Source organism: Mustelus asterias, unplaced genomic scaffold, assembly GCF_964213995.1.
Source record: "Mustelus asterias unplaced genomic scaffold, sMusAst1.hap1.1 HAP1_SCAFFOLD_134, whole genome shotgun sequence".
In the NCBI taxonomy this organism is placed as follows: domain Eukaryota; kingdom Metazoa; phylum Chordata; class Chondrichthyes; order Carcharhiniformes; family Triakidae; genus Mustelus; species Mustelus asterias.
In genome coordinates, this window is record NW_027590165.1 from 15,109 (window position 1) to 30,776 (window position 15,668).

General features: G+C 46.2%; 1 protein-coding gene across 2 annotated transcripts in view; it reads left to right on the forward strand.

Moving 5' to 3' along the window:
* Positions 1–15,668, forward strand: part of LOC144484915 (NACHT, LRR and PYD domains-containing protein 3-like) — a 36,941-nt gene that overhangs the window by 12,796 nt on the left and 8,477 nt on the right. The window contains exons 3-5 of one of the 2 annotated variants that reach the window (XR_013496125.1): positions 1,831–2,001; positions 5,653–5,820; positions 11,128–12,454. Coding sequence is in view for 1 of the 2 variants with exons in the window: in XM_078203275.1 (XP_078059401.1) it covers positions 1,831–2,001; positions 5,653–5,820; positions 11,128–11,215 (427 nt within the window). In the remaining variant the exon portion in view is untranslated. Of the gene's footprint in view, positions 1–1,830; positions 2,002–5,652; positions 5,821–11,127; positions 12,730–15,668 lie in introns of those variants that run through there. The other variant, XM_078203275.1, reaches the window with a different exon arrangement.

The following is a 15,668-nucleotide window of genomic DNA, read 5'->3' on the forward strand; positions in this document are numbered from 1 at the left end:
CACAATGAGGCCATTTGGCCCATCGTGTCTGCACTAGCTCACCAAATTGACATTCGAAATTCGTGTCATTCTCCAGCCTTTTTGTCGTATCCATTTTCGTAGCTCATTGCCTATCTTCAAAAAATCACCTAATTCCTTTTTGACTGCTTCGATGCAGCCGACCTCCACCACACTTCCCGGCTGTGAATTCCAGACCCGAACCACTGGCAGTGTGAGAAAGGTTTCTGTCGCATCATCTTCAACCCCACCACACACTCCATTCCTGAGCCCCAGTTAGAATACTCACTGTCTCCATCTCCTGGTGTCCCTGTCTAACTGCACTCAGTTACCCCCCTCACTGTCTCCATCTCCTGGTGTCTCTGTCTAACTGCACTCAGTTACCCCCCTCACTGTCTCCATCCCCTGGTGTCCCTGTCTAACTGCACTCAGTTACCCCCTCACTGTCTCCATCTCCTGGTGTCTCTGTCTAACTGCACTCAGTTACCCCCTCACTGTCTCCATCTCCTGGTGTCTCTGTCTAACTGCACTGTTAGAATACTCACTGTCTCCATCTCCTGGTGTCTCTGTCTAACTGCACTCAGTTAGAATACTCACTGTCTCCATCTCCTGGTGTCTCTGTCTAACTGCACTCAGTTACCCCCCTCACTGTCTCCATCTCCTGGTGTCCCTGTCTAACTGCACTCAGTTAGAATACTCACTGTCTCCATCTCCTGGTGTCCCTGTCTAAGTGCACTCAGTTAGAATACTCACTGTCTCCATCTCCTGGTGTACCTGTCTAACTGCACTCAGTTACCCCCTCACTGTCTCCATCTCCTGGTGTCTCTGTCTAACTGCACTCAGTTACCCCCTCACTATCCATCTCCTGGTGTCCCTGTCTAACTGCACTGTTAGAATACTCACTGTCTCCATCTCCTGGTGTCTCTGTCTAACTGCACTCAGTTAGAATACTCACTGTCTCCATCTCCTGGTGTCTCTGTCTAACTGCACTCAGTTACCCCCCTCACTGTCTCCATCTCCTGGTGTCTCTGTCTAACTGCACTCAGTTAGAATACTCACTGTCTCCATCTCCTGGTGTCTCAATCTAACTGCACTCAGTTAGAATACTCACTGTCTCCATCTCCTGGTGTCTCTGTCTAACTGCACTCAGTTACCCCCTCACTGTCTCCATCTCCTGGTGTCTCTGTCTAACTGCACTCAGTTAGAATACTCACTGTCTCCATCTCCTGGTGTCTTCTGTCTAACTGCACTCAGTTAGAATACTCACTGTCTCCATCTCCTGGTGTCCCTGTCTAACTGCACTCAGTTAGAATACTCACTGTCTCCATCTCCTGGTGTCTCTGTCTAACTGCACTCAGTTAGAATACTCACTGTCTCCATCTCCTGGTGTCCCTGTCTAACTGCACTCAGTTACAATACTCACTGTCTCCATCTCCTGGTGTCTCTGTCTAACTGCACTCAGTTACCCCCTCACTATCCATCTCCTGGTGTCTCTGTCGAACTGCACTCAGTTAGAATACTCACTGTCTCCATCTCCTGGTGTCTCTGTCTAACTGCACTCAGTTAGAATACTCACTGTCTCCATCTCCTGGTGTCTCTGTCTAACTGCACTCAGTTAGAATACTCACTGTCTCCATCTCCTGGTGTCCCTGTCTAACTGCACTCAGTTACAATACTCACTGTCTCCATCTCCTGGTGTCTCTGTCTAACTGCACTCAGTTAGAATACTCATTGAATGTCCCGCGCTGTACATTATTATTGTTAATGATCTTATTCTTAAACACACTGTGGATTTACCCTGATTCCTGTTATTTTTCTCTCTCTGATCTCCAGTCTGTCTGGTAACGATCTCACAGATTCTTGTGCCGAGGACCTGGCCTCTGCTCTCAGTACAAACCGCTCACTGATAGATCTGTATCTGGGTCACAATAAACTGGGAGATTCCGGAGTGAAACTGCTGTCTGTGCCTCTGAGGAATCCGGACTGTAAAATACAGAAACTGTAGTAAGTAGCAGACTGTGTGAGATTGTGTTTATAATAACTGAATATTCAACAATATAATTTCACCACTGGTATTTGTATAAAAAACACTGCCCATTACTATTGGCGTCAGTTATGAATAAGGAAAACTGCTTTTCCTCTGACTCCTGTTGCTTCTCTCTCTGATCTCTGAGCAATGGGATGTCAGTCCCACAGATCCTTATGTTGAGGGAGTGGGGGAATAATGTTATGGTTCACCCTCTGAGGTCCAGTCATTGGCAACTGCAAACTGTATTGAATTTCTACCTTCGGGTGTGCTGACTCTCAGAATCCCCAACCTGATCCAATCACCTGACTTCATATTATAAGAGCCGACAGCTTTGACAAATCAACAGAAAAGGCAATGAGGGACAATTCGCCTGGGAGCAAAGGTCGCCAGTCACAAATCTGATAGGTTTGTGGTCACAGCACAGCTGAAGTAACGTATATAGTTTTGGTCACCTTATGAACGTATTTTATAAACATTTGAGAAAATGTTGGCTTGAGTCTTTCATGGCATGCCAGGCTTATCTTATGAAAAAATACAGAAATTATTCGTCCTATATTCACTGCAATTGGGACGAACCACGGGTGATCATGGTCGGCAGGGTGGTAGAGCTGTTAGCACTGCTGTCTCAGAGCGCCAGAGACCCGTGTCAATTCCGGCCTTGGGTGACAGATTGTGTGGAGTTTGCATGTACTCTCCGTGTCTGCGCAGGTTTCCTTCAGTTACTCCAGTTTCCTCCCACATGCCAAAGATGTGCACGCTAGTTTGAGCGGCGATGGTAAATTGACACTTCATGTCAGGGGGATTTGCAGAGTTAATATGTAGGGTTACTGTTATAGGGCCTGGGCGGGATTGTTGTTAGTGAAGGATTGATGGGCCGAATGGCCCACAGCTTGTCTGGACTTGCAGAATCTCACTGGCTGTCCTGTCTGGAGACAATACACATCTCTTTAACCTGTGCTTAATGCTCCCTCCACTCACACTGTTTGTACCTTTAAGACTTGATTATCTGTAAAGACTGCATTCCAGTCATTATTCTGTAAATTGAGTTTGTGTCTCTGTATGCCCTGTTTGTGAGCATTTCCACACTCCACCTGACGAAGGGGCAGCGCTCCGAAAGCTAGTGGCATTTGCTACCAAATAAACCTGTTGGACTTTAACCTGGTGCTGTTAAACTTCTGACTGTTCCTAACCCAGAGCTCCATGTGACCAATGATGAACACACAAGCTCCAAGTTATGGACTCAGCAGCAGAGTCTCTCCTGTGCCCATCCATTCACTCACTCACTCTCTCTGGATCCACAACCCATCTCACCATCAGCGATTGCCCACCCAGCCTCCAGGTCTCCCAGCTCCAGCACTGCATCTTCCATTGGCATAAGGATGACACAATCCAGACACTGTCACTCTTGGCTCCTTCTCTGACGCTGTGTGCCCTCTTCTACAAGCACATAAATTTCCATTGTTACTCACCCATCAAAGACACACACAAGCCTATGGTGCTGCCAGACTACCCATCATGGGACCACCAGGATGGTCACTCAGTGTCGGCAGTGCAGCAGTCATCTCTGACTGACCGGAACCCTTCACAGAGAGGCTGACATGTTCCTGAAGATTGATGCTGCTGTCTGGACATTGCCAGTGTCTGGGTGGAGATGTTCTTTCCACAATTTCTCTTTCATCCTTATTCACATATCAGCCTGTAAGTTTAACGCTCACCTTGTCAGAACATATCAGGTTATTGATCCTTTTGCCTCACTGCAGCCACGTGCTGCCTGCTCTGGCCCTCGGCAGTTTCTATCCAGACTTGCTTGGGTTGATGTGACAGGTCTCCTCCTCCACTCCTGAGGGAACAGAACCTCCCTCCAAACCGATATAGCCTTGAGAATTTCCAGGGTAGTGTCAGCGAATTGGGTTTAATCTGCCTTCTGCCATTTCAGCCCTTTGTTCATTAACCAGGGCTCCCTCACTGCTCCCTTCTGAGCCTTTAAAAGTGCGGCTGGCTGCCTTTAAATCTGGTGCCAGCTTTGCCTGAATGCGGCCTTCCCCTGCAGCCAGTGGTTAAGCTCTGGAATGCACAGGGTTTTGGGGGGAAGGTGGGGGGATGACACTTAGTGAGTTGCTCATTCGGAGAGTCAGTGCAGACACAATGGGCCGAATGGCCTCCGCCTGCTCAGTCACAATTCTGTGATTCTGCCTGTGCTGCCTGAGTGCACGGATTTCCCGAACCTGTCAGATATTAATGTGCCTGTTTGGGTATATGTGGAGTTGGTTAGTTCATTTGGTTTGGTGATTAGAGTGTGATGTAGAATGATGCTAAATCTGAGGGTTTGGTCCTCTTACCGGCTGTGGGGTTCATGGAATCCCATCTCCTCCCATTGCCGCACGTTTATTAAATTGTATCCCTGAAGCTACATGTAACAAATTGTCTCTCTATTGGAGAGAAACACAAAGAACAAAGAAAATTACAGCACAGGAACAGGCCCTTCGGCCCTCCAAGACTGCACCCACCATGCTGCCTGACTTAACTAATACCCCCTACCCTTCCGGGGACCATATCCCTCCATTCCCATCCTATTCATGTACTTGTCAAGACGCCCCTTAAACGTCACCACCATATCTGCTTCTACTACCTCCCCCAGCAACGAGTTCCAGGCGCCCACTACTCTGTGTAAAAAATCTGCCTCGTACATCTCCTTTAAACCTTGCCCCTCGCACCTTCAACCTGTGCCCCCCCTAGCAATTGACTCTTCTACCCTGTGAAAAAGCTTCCGACTATCCACTCTGTCCATGCCCCTCATAATCTTGTAGACTTCTATCAGGTCTCCCCTCAACCTCCGTCGCTCCAGTGAGAACAAACCAAGTTTCTCCAACCTCTCCTCATAGCTAATGCCCTCCATACCAGGCAACATCCTGGTCAATCTTTTCTGTACCCTCTCCAAAGCCTCCACATCCTTCTGGTAGAGTGGCACCAGAATTGAACACTATATTCTAAGTGCGGCCGAACGAAGGTTCTATAAAGCTGCAACATGACTTGCCAATTTTTAAACTCAATGCCTCTGACAATATCACCTTCATAACTCTGCCTATCCTGCCCACACGGACACACCAGCCATTTCCAATCCCCATGTTTGGGACTTCAGAGCTTCTGGTAAAATCGCAGCCATTATCTTCAACCTCACCACAATCTGCATTCCCAAACCACTGACCATCCCATGTCCCTCCCGAGCCACTCCGAGTAAGGACATGGTGATCCTGTGATTATGGTCCTGTCCCATCATCACTTTTATCATTTAATCACTCCTGTAATTCCAGTTTGTCCTTTCTTTGTTTCTTCCCCAGCCACCCACCGCTGTCACTTCAAACCTGTCAATTCACTGCCCGTTCCCAGTTCCAATGGAAGCTCAAACTTTACCCCTGTTTCTCTCTTCACATGTATTTAGCTAACCTGCTGAGCATTTCCAGTTTATTTATATTTCATTTTCAGCATTGAGTATTTCCTCATTCTACAGAAATGCAGGTTGTGTTTTTGGAATGTCTGATACAATACATTATTATTGTTATTAACAGTATTATTTAAAACACTGGGGATTGAGCCTGATTCCTGTTATTCCTCTCTCTGGTCTCCAGTCTGTATAGGAACGCTCTCACAGATTCTTGTGCTGAGGATCTCGCCTCCGCTCTCCGTACAAACCAGTCACTGAGGATTCTGTCCCTGGGATCAAACTCCTTCACAGATCAATCTGTCCCTGCTCTCCGCCGCCTCATACTGACCTGCAGTAGTCTGGAGGTGATCTGGTGAGTGTTTGTGTTAATTTTTAGTGTAACAATTAAAATTTAAATGGATTTAAAATATAAATGGGCCTGAATCTTCCAAGCAGCAGCAATGGTAAGCAGATTGCCGGTATGTTTAAAAATTCTCCCAACCTGAAACTGCTGCATATTTCTCCCAGGATCTTCGGCACTGTGACCCTGGGAGCTCCATCAGAGCAGACAAGAGTCGGGGAAGAGAGAGCACACACCCTATTTACAGCAGTGACCCCGGGGAGCTCCATCAGAGCAGAGTGGAGTCGCGGTAGAGCGAGCACACACCCTATTTACAGCACAGTGACCCCGGGGAGCTCCATCAGAGCAGAATAGAGTCGGGGAAGAGAGAGCACACACCTTATTTACAGCACAGTGACCCCGGGGAGCTCCATCACAGCAGAGTAGAGTCGGGGAAGAGAGAACACACACCCTATTTACAGCACAGTGACCCCGGGGAGCTCCATCAGAGCAGAATAGAGTCGGGGAAGAGAGAGCACACACCTTATTTACAGCACAGTGACCCCGGGGAGCTCCATCACAGCAGAGTAGAGTCGGGGAAGAGAGAACACACACCCTATTTACAGCACAGTGACCCCGGGGAGCTCCATCAGAGCAGAGTAGAGTCGGGGAAGAGAGAACACACACCTTATTTACAGCACAGTGACTCCGGGGAGCTCCATAAGTGTTAGTTGATTGTGGGAGTGAATGGGTTGGTGTGTCGCTGGATGAGTGGTTAGTCAGGGAGCTGAGGAGAGGTTCAAGGATTAGTTCTGGGTGTCGGGAGGGTGGTCGAGTTGTGTTGTGTTGGGTTGGAGGGTTAATCAGCAGTTTGGATGGTGGCTGGGAGTTGGTAATGTTGTTGGGTGTCTCGTTAGATTTGGTTGCGTGGTCGGGGGTTGGGTTTGGTTTCTAGCTTTGGAGAGTAGTGGGTTGGGGTTGGTTCTTGAGTAATCCGTTTAAGTCAGAGATATAGTCAAGAATGTATTCAAGAGGCGGCTGGATATAGCACTTGGGGCGAACAGGATCAAAGGTTATGGGGAGAAAGCAGGATTAGGCTTTTGAGTTGGACGATCAGCCATGATTGTGATGGATGGTGGAGTCGGCTTAAAGGGCCAAATGGCCTCCTCCTGCTCCTATCTTCCATGTTTCTGAGTCAGGTCAGGAGAGGGTGGGACGGATGAGGCCAAGTTGGGAGGTTTAGTCAGATTTGTTCAAGGGCTGGTGGGAGATAGTCGGGCTGGAGGGGAGGTAGAGATGATTTACGGGAGTGATAGCCTGTCAGGGGGAGATACCAGCAGTAGCCAGGCCTGTGACACCACAGCTGGTTCTGCTGTGGGACAGGGTCGGGCAAAGAGCAAGCGAGCAGTAGTAATAGGGGACTCGCTAGTTAGAGGCACAGACAGGCGTTTCTGTGGCCGCAATTGAGACTCCAGGATGGTGTGTTGCCTCCCTGGTGCCAGGGTCAAGGACGTCTCTGAGCGATTGCAGGACATTCTTAAGGGGGAGGGTGAGCAGCCAGAGGTCGTTGTACATATTGGTACCAACGACATAGGTAGGAAAAGGGATGAGGTCCTGAAATGTGAATATAGAGAGTTAGGCAGAAAGCTAACGTGTAGGACCTCGAAGGTAGTAATTTCAGGACTACTATCGGTGCCACGTGCTAGTGAGAGTAGGAATAGGAGGATTAGGCAGATGAATGACTGGCTTGAGAGCTGGTGCACGGGGCAGGGATTTAGATTTTTGGATCATTGGGATCTTTTCTGGGGAAGGGCTGATCTGTTCAAGAGGGATGGGTTACATTTGAACTGGAGGGGGACTAACATCCTGGCGGGGAGATTTGCTCGAGCAGCTCGAGAGCGTTTAAACGAGGTTGGCAGGGGGGTGGGATCCAAAGCAGTAGGGAGACAGAAGAGAAGTTTGAGGACAGCACGGAAGTTAAAGAGAGCACGTAAATTAGCAAAGGCAGTGTCAGTAATCCTAGTACCAGACAGATCAGACAGAAGCAAGGCAGACAGCAAGGGAAGTCCAGATTAAACTGCATTTATTTCAATGCAAGAGGCCTGACGGGCAAGGCAGATGAACTCAGGGCATTGATGGGTACGTGGGACTGGGATATTATAGCAATTACTGAAACATGGCTAAGGGAGGGACAGGACTGGCAGCTCAATGTTCCAGGGTACAGATGCTATCGGAAAGATAGAACAGGAGGTAAGAGAGGAGGGGGAGTTGCACTTTTGATTAGGGAAAGCATCACGGCCGTACTGAGAGGGGATATATCCGAGGGTTCGGCCACTGAGTCTCTATGGGTAGAACTGAGAAATAAGAAGGGGGAAATCACTTTGATAGGGTTGTACTATAGGCCCCCAAATAGTCAGCGGGAAATTGAGGAGCAAATATGTAAGGAGATTACAGATAGCTCCAAGAAAAATAGGGCGGTAATAGTCGGAGATTTTAATTTTCCCAACATCGACTGGGACAGCCATAGTATTAGAGGGTTGGATGGAGAGAAATTTGTTGAGTGTATTCAGGAGGAATTTCTCATTCAGTATGTGGATGGCCCGACTAGAGAGGGGGCAAAACGTGACCTCCTCTTGGGAAATAAGGAAGGGCAGGTGACAGAAGTGTTTGTGAGGGATCACTTTGGGACCAGTGACCATAATTCTATTAGTTTTAAGATACCTATGGAGAATGATAGGTCTGTCCCAAAAGTTAATATTCTAAACTGGGACAAGGCCAATTTTGCTGGTATCAGGCAGGAACTTACAAACGTTAATTGGGGGTGTCTGTGGGAAGGAAGAGGGACGTCTGGTAAGTGGCATGCTTTCAAAAGTGTGTTAACCAGGGTTCAGGGTGAACACATTCCTCTGAGAGTGAAGGGCAAGGCTGGCAGAAGTCGGGAACCCTGGATGACTCGGGATATTGAGGCCCTGGTCAAGAAGAAGAAAGAGGTACATGACGTGCATAGGCAGCTGGGATCAAGTGAATCTCTTGAAGAGTATAGGGGGTGTAGGAGTAGAGTTAAGAGAGAAATCAGGAGGGCAAAAAGGGGACATGAGATTGTTTTGGCAGATAAGGCAAAGGAGAATCCAAAGAGCTTCTACAAATACATAAAGGGCAAAAGAGTAACAAGGGAGAGGGTAGGGCCTCTTTAGGATCAACAAGGCAATCTATGTGTGGATCCACAAGAGATGGGTGAGATCCTAAATGAATATTTCTCATCAGTATTTACTGTTGAGAAAAGCATGGATGTTACAGGAACTTGGGGAAATAAATATTGATGTCTTGAGGAGTGTACATATTACAGAGAAGGAGGTGCTGGAAGTTTCAAAGCGCATCAAAGTCGATAAATCTGTGGGACCTGATGAGGTATATCCCAGGACATTGTGGGAGGCTAGGGAGGAAATTGCGGGTCCCCTCGCCGAGATATTTAAATCATCGATAGTCACGGGTGAGCTGCCTGAAGATTGGAGGGTGGCAAATGTTGTGCCTTTGTTTAAAAAGGGCTGCAGGGAAAAGCCTGGGAACTACAGGCCAGTGAGCCTCACATCTGTGGTGGGTAAATTGTTGGAAGGCATTTTGAGGGACAGGATCTACAGGCATTTAGAGATGCAAGGACTGATTTGGGAAGGTCAGCATGGCTTTGTGAGTGGAAAATCATGTTCACAAATTTGATTGAGTTTTTTGAAGGGATAACCAAGAAGGTGGCTGAGGGCAGTGCAGTTGATGTGTACATGGACTTTAGCAAGGCCTTTGACAAAGTACCGCATGGTAGGTTGTTGCATGAAGTTTAATCTCACGGGATCCAGGGTGAGGTATCTAAATGGATACAAAATTGGCTCCTTGACAGAAGCCAGAGGGTGGTTGTCGAGAGTTGTTTTTCAAACTGGAGGCCTGTGACCAGCGGGGTGCCTCAGGGATTGGTGCTGGGCCCACTGTTATTTGTCATTTATATTAATGATTTGGATGAGAATATAGGGGGCATGGTTAGTAAGTTTGCAGATGACACCAAGATTGGTGGCATAGTGGACAGTGAAGAAAGTTATCTCCAATTGCAATGGGATCTTGATCAATTGGGCCAGTGGGCTGACGAATGGCAGATGGAGTTTAATTTAGACAAATGCGAGGTAATGCATTTTGGTAGATTGAACCAGGGCAGGACTTACTCAGTTAATGGTAGGGCATTGGGGAGAGTTACAGAACAAAGAGATCTAGGGGTGCATGTTCATAGCTCCTTGAAAGTGGAGTCACAGGTGGACAGAGTGGTGAAGAAGGCATTCAGCATGCTTGGTTTCATCGGTCAGAACATTGAATACAGGAGTTGGGACGTCTTGTTAAAGTTGTACAAGACACTGATAAGGCCCCACTTGGAATACTGTGTACAGTTCTGGCCACCCTATTATAGAAAGGATATTATTAAACTAGAAAGAGTGCAGAAAAGATTTACTCGGATGCTACTAGGACTGGATGGATTGAGTTATAAGGAGAGGCTAATAGATTGGGACTTTTTTCCTTGGAGCGTAGGAGGCTGAGGGATGACCTTATAGAGGTCTATAAATAATGAGGGACTTAGATCAGCGAGATAGTCAATATCTTTTCCCAAAGGTAGGGGAGTCTAAAACTAGAGGGCATAGGTTTAAGGTGAGAGGGGAGAGATACAAAAGAGTCCAGAGGGGCAATTTCTTTCACACAGAGATGGCGAGTGTCTGGACCAAGCTGCCAAAGTTCGTAGTAGAGGCGGGGACAATTTTATATTTTAAAAAACATTTAGATACATGGGTACGATGGGTATAGAGGGATATGGGCCAAATGCGGGCAATTGGGATTAGCTTAGGCGTTTTAAAAAAAGGTGGCATGGACAAGTTGGGCCAAAGGGCCTGTTTCCATGCTGTAAACCTCTGAGACTCTATGAGTGGGTCTAGTCAGATTGTGGGAGGTGGAGTATGGGGATCAGTGGGAAGTGATTGGGGGACTCGGGTGTGCTATTCAGGTATTAGCCCAGGTGGTGAGCTGTCTAACATTACCTGAGTAACTATCCAGGTAAACTTTGTGGATCTGTCCCAAGTATCTGACTCTAACTGCAGCAGGGGAGTTCCCCAATAGTAGTTAATACCTCTGGGACAATTCCCAGGTAGATCAGTGCGTCAGGACATCCACAGGGTCCCGATGCTCATCTTCGGATGTGTGTCTGGCCTCTGGCGATCCAGAGACCAGAAGATTTGTCCCATTAACTCCAGTCTCCTGTTATTTACTCTGTTGTTCAATCTGTTTATTTCCTGTTTCATCTTTACTCTGTTTCAGGCTGGAGAGGAATCAGTTCAGTCGAAATGGAAAGAGCCAGCTGGAGTCTCTGCGGGAATCCAGACGGGGACTGACAGTGACAGCGTGAACATTTCAATCTATAAACATTGCTGCTCCACCGGTTACAGTGAAATCCTGAATTGTGAAGATCTTCGATAGCTCCTTCCAAACCCTTCATTCCTGCCCCTCTCCCTCCCTATTCCATCAGCCCCTCCAGCCTGGCACTGATTTCCCTGCTTACCTGGTTTCCCAGCTGGAAAACTGTTGTAGTTTTAGTCTCCACATTGAAGGAAAGATTGCTGCAAACCATTGTTTAAGCAGCAATGTGTTGTCAGTGTTCTCAGCAACAGAGTCTTCAACCTCCTTTCAAAATGGAGCAGCAGAGATCATTCTCCAGAGAGAGAACAGTGTGTGTGTGATTCTGACAGTGTCCAGCAGAGGGCAGATTGGTCAATCTTGTCAGAGTTTCCTCTCTGTCTCTGTGAATGAATTAAAGGCTCCACCAGCCTCTCCTCAAAACCTCTTTCACTATCTGGTGATTAAAGTGACACAATGCCACCACCTGCTGGCGGCTCACAGCTACTGCAGGCGCTGCTCTCTGTGAGCCTCAGGCAAGTTCAGTAAGTCCCATGTCTGCATCTGGGAACCGGTTACTGCAGTGTGAATATTGAACAATATTGACAGGGATTGGAGTTTGCAGCAGGAACCCCGGCTGGTGAATTCACCCTTTTATCACCAGACACTGTACATGAACTCTGTTCCCTCATTCCCTATGGGAGATATTGTCTGGAGGTTGTAGTTGGGGATGATCTCAGACTGTAATGTGTACATTTGGTGCAGTTATCAGACACTAATTCCATTCAGAATGGGAGTGGGTAAACTCTGCTGCACTCTGTAATTCCTGTTTCCAAGATAACACACCTGCACCTATTTCCAGACACACAGGCACAAACTGACACCCACACAATCACAAACACAGACAATTGTACACTCTTATCCACGTACTGACACAGAGAGAAACACAGAATCTCTCTCTAATGCTCGCAACATGCAGCCATAAACCCACAGAAACGCACATCACAAACCACTATCAAGCAACAAACCCACGCATTGCAGCGGTTAATGAAATCGCAGCGCCCTGTAACCAAATAACATTTAAGTTGGACAACAAGTGATAACATTTCCTCTGAAACCGACATCCCTCGAACGAAAGCAACACAGGAACACTGGAGCAGCATTGCACAGGATCGGAGCCTCGGAAATGCGATTCCCTCTTTCCTTGTTCCTTATATCTCACTGAGCAGATGCAGAGCGAGAGCATAGAAAGGTAGAACTCACAATTTCACTCTGTTCCTGCACAGTCACCTCAGCTTTATTTAATTTCTGAACGTATGATTTATTTTGGATTATCCCAGAGATCTCAGGACAGATGCATGATGTCAGATATTGCCATTATTTATCAAACTGTTTATTTTACCATGACAGATATTACCTGGTGTTTGTCGGATTGTTGCTTTTCATCCATCTACAGTTGCAGATGCCGGCGCTGAAAAGTGGGTAGATATTCTACACCATTAAAAGCATCACATTGAATCGGGGAAATTCTTCAAAGACTATGAATTAATCACTTTCAAATTAATATCATTTCTTCAGAACAATCTCCTCGCATCACCTATTATTTCAATTTAAATTAACTTTGTGTTGTCTGGTCTGGGCTAGTTTTAACTGAATACTGCTCAGTATGTGACATGATCTATGTTATTGAGTCTTGGAACAGAAAGGGTTAGTGCTGCTGCTCTGTAATTGTAATGGATATTCCTAAACTGCCCAGCCTCTGGAGTAAAGCCCCCACCCACTCCCCCCACCAAAAATGTTTTGATGTGTTTAATTAATTTAATACTGGGACAGTCACCAGGCATTTGCACCTTCATTTCATTTTGAAATCTGTTCCCCTTTGGTCAGAGTTTAATAATGGGAAGGATGTGGAAATGAATGTTTTCTCCCCGCACCCCAGAGAAAACAAGGCTGAGAGGAGACTTGACAGAGAGATTCAAGATCCTTAGAGGTATGGACTGGTTAAAGAGTGAGAAAATCTTCCCTCTCAAGAGATGGTCAGGAACTAGAGGGTACAGATTATTAATGATGGGGAAATGGATCAGAAGTGAAGTGAGTAAAATCACTTCACCGAGAGGCTGCTTGGAATCTGGAATAATCTTCCTGAAAGCCTGTTCCAGTATTCAATAAGATGATGGCTGATCTGTGATCTAACTCTCTACCTCTTTACCCCTTGGACTAAGGGAAATCTATCAACCCCAGGTTTAAAATAATAACAAGTGACTGAGCATCAATAGCCATTTGCAGAAGATTGTTTCAAACTAACTCCACACCACATCTGGCAATGATTTCATTCCCACATTTCTAAAATCCTAAACTGAGGCTACATCCAAATGTCCCCAAATCCTGGAGTTCCCAGCCAGCAGAAAAACTTGTTCTTTATCAGCCTCTCCCTTTACCTCATTATTTTAAATGTTTGATTAAATCAGGCTCTAATTTAAATTCCAGCGGTTAAGAATAATGTTTAATCTGCACTATTCATCAAATGTTCCCAACACAAATACTGTAATGGCCTAAATACAGAGTAAAATTCCCTCTGCTCTGTCCAAGGAATGTTTCATCACAGGTTTTTATTAGTTTAGGAAAAACAGGAATCAAATTGCTCAGCATCCCAGTGTGGCCTCCTGTTTATTTCAATCAGCCCTTCACATTCAAACATGAAGTTGAAGCTTCGAATACTGTCTGCGGCAGCGTTTGTGGATTCAGTTGTTCTCCTGCTTTTTCACTTGTCTGAAGGATTTGAATTATAGACATTGTTTAATCATTCCTTTCTCTCAGCACATGGAACTGGTGAACCTTCAAGGCAGACAATGTCATGAAACTAACAACAAACTGTCTCTTTATTCATCCGTCATTTCCAATCTCTGAATAGATCACACACATTTCCAGAATGCAGGAAGCTCTCAATGGAAACTGCTTCCAATTATTCCCCAATACAATTGTTCACACTTTACTGTGAACTACATTCCTCTGACATTCCCAAAGCAGCACAGAAAAGTGACTGGTTATTTTAAACATTGAAACTGAACTATATTAACTTACGATTCACTCACATTGTACAGAAATGTTGACCCTGTTTTGATGAGAGTGATCAGATTAACATTGAACCATGAAAGCAGCCTCCGTACTGAGATTAACCACATTTACAGCAATTCCAGAGTATCAGAGACATTGCTCTGTGTATTGTGTGAGTCCAGCTGTGAAATATCGGAACATTTTGAGCTTCCACTTTTCATCATTTATTAAAGTACATTGTTCCATCCCTTTTCAATCTAAGTTGTGTCGGTTTACATTTCCCTGAACTCAAACCTCTCCATCAGTTTTGTCAATTTACAAAATATGAATAACTTTGCAATTTGATGTTTCCAGCGATGCTGCTGACAATGCTGGATCATTGTTTGTGTCATTGGCCAGGATGTTTCGCATTCTGTCACATTAAATGGTTCAAAAAATATGACAAAACTGCAGATATCTTTCTGTGGCTGGGTGGGGAGGGAGGGGGGGTGACAGCATGCATCTGTATCAATATATTTAAATCTCAAATATGTGTAGGCCATTTAACCCATCGAGCCTGCTCCACCACTCACACACACACACACAGACATAAACACACAGAGACAGACACTCACACACACACACTCAGACACACATTCACAGACACACATTCACAGACACACATACACACAGACACACACTCACAGACACACATTCACAGATGCACACTCACGGACACACACACACTCATTCACAGAGACACCCACAGTAATAAACACACACACACTCACAGTGATATACATTCACTCACGCGCAGACACACATTCACACACACGTGCACACAGAAATACACACACAGATACAGACACACACAGAAACATTGAAATACACACACACGCTCACACACACAAACACATGCACACAGTTGGAAACTCTCACACAGACACACAGAAATACAGAAACATAAGCGCACCGACGCTCACACACATTTATTCCGTTTTTTTGACTCCTCAATGCTCCAACTAAAAAGTACTGGGATCTGAACTCGAGACGGGGGCGGCACGGTCGCACAGTGGTTATCACTGCTGCCTCACAGCACCAGGAACATGGGTTTGATGGAGAGATCCAAACTCACACCACACCCTGATGTGGCAAAGGGGACACCAGGCCGAGCTACAGAGTTGGATGTAAAGAACAGCGGCGTGTGTTTGATTCTGGTGATGCTCACACTCCGAGCTGGTATTTAATAATTCTAAGGCAGAGAGACAGCAGATTGAGACCATATGACACATTGGGCCTTTACATCTCCCATAACAATCCCCCCCTCTCTCTAATACGATCTCCCTGTGTGTGTGAATAGAGGGATCTCAGAGTGAGTGTCCAGTGATTCCTGAGGGTAACAGGACAGCTCGATAAGGTGGTTTCGACCGGCA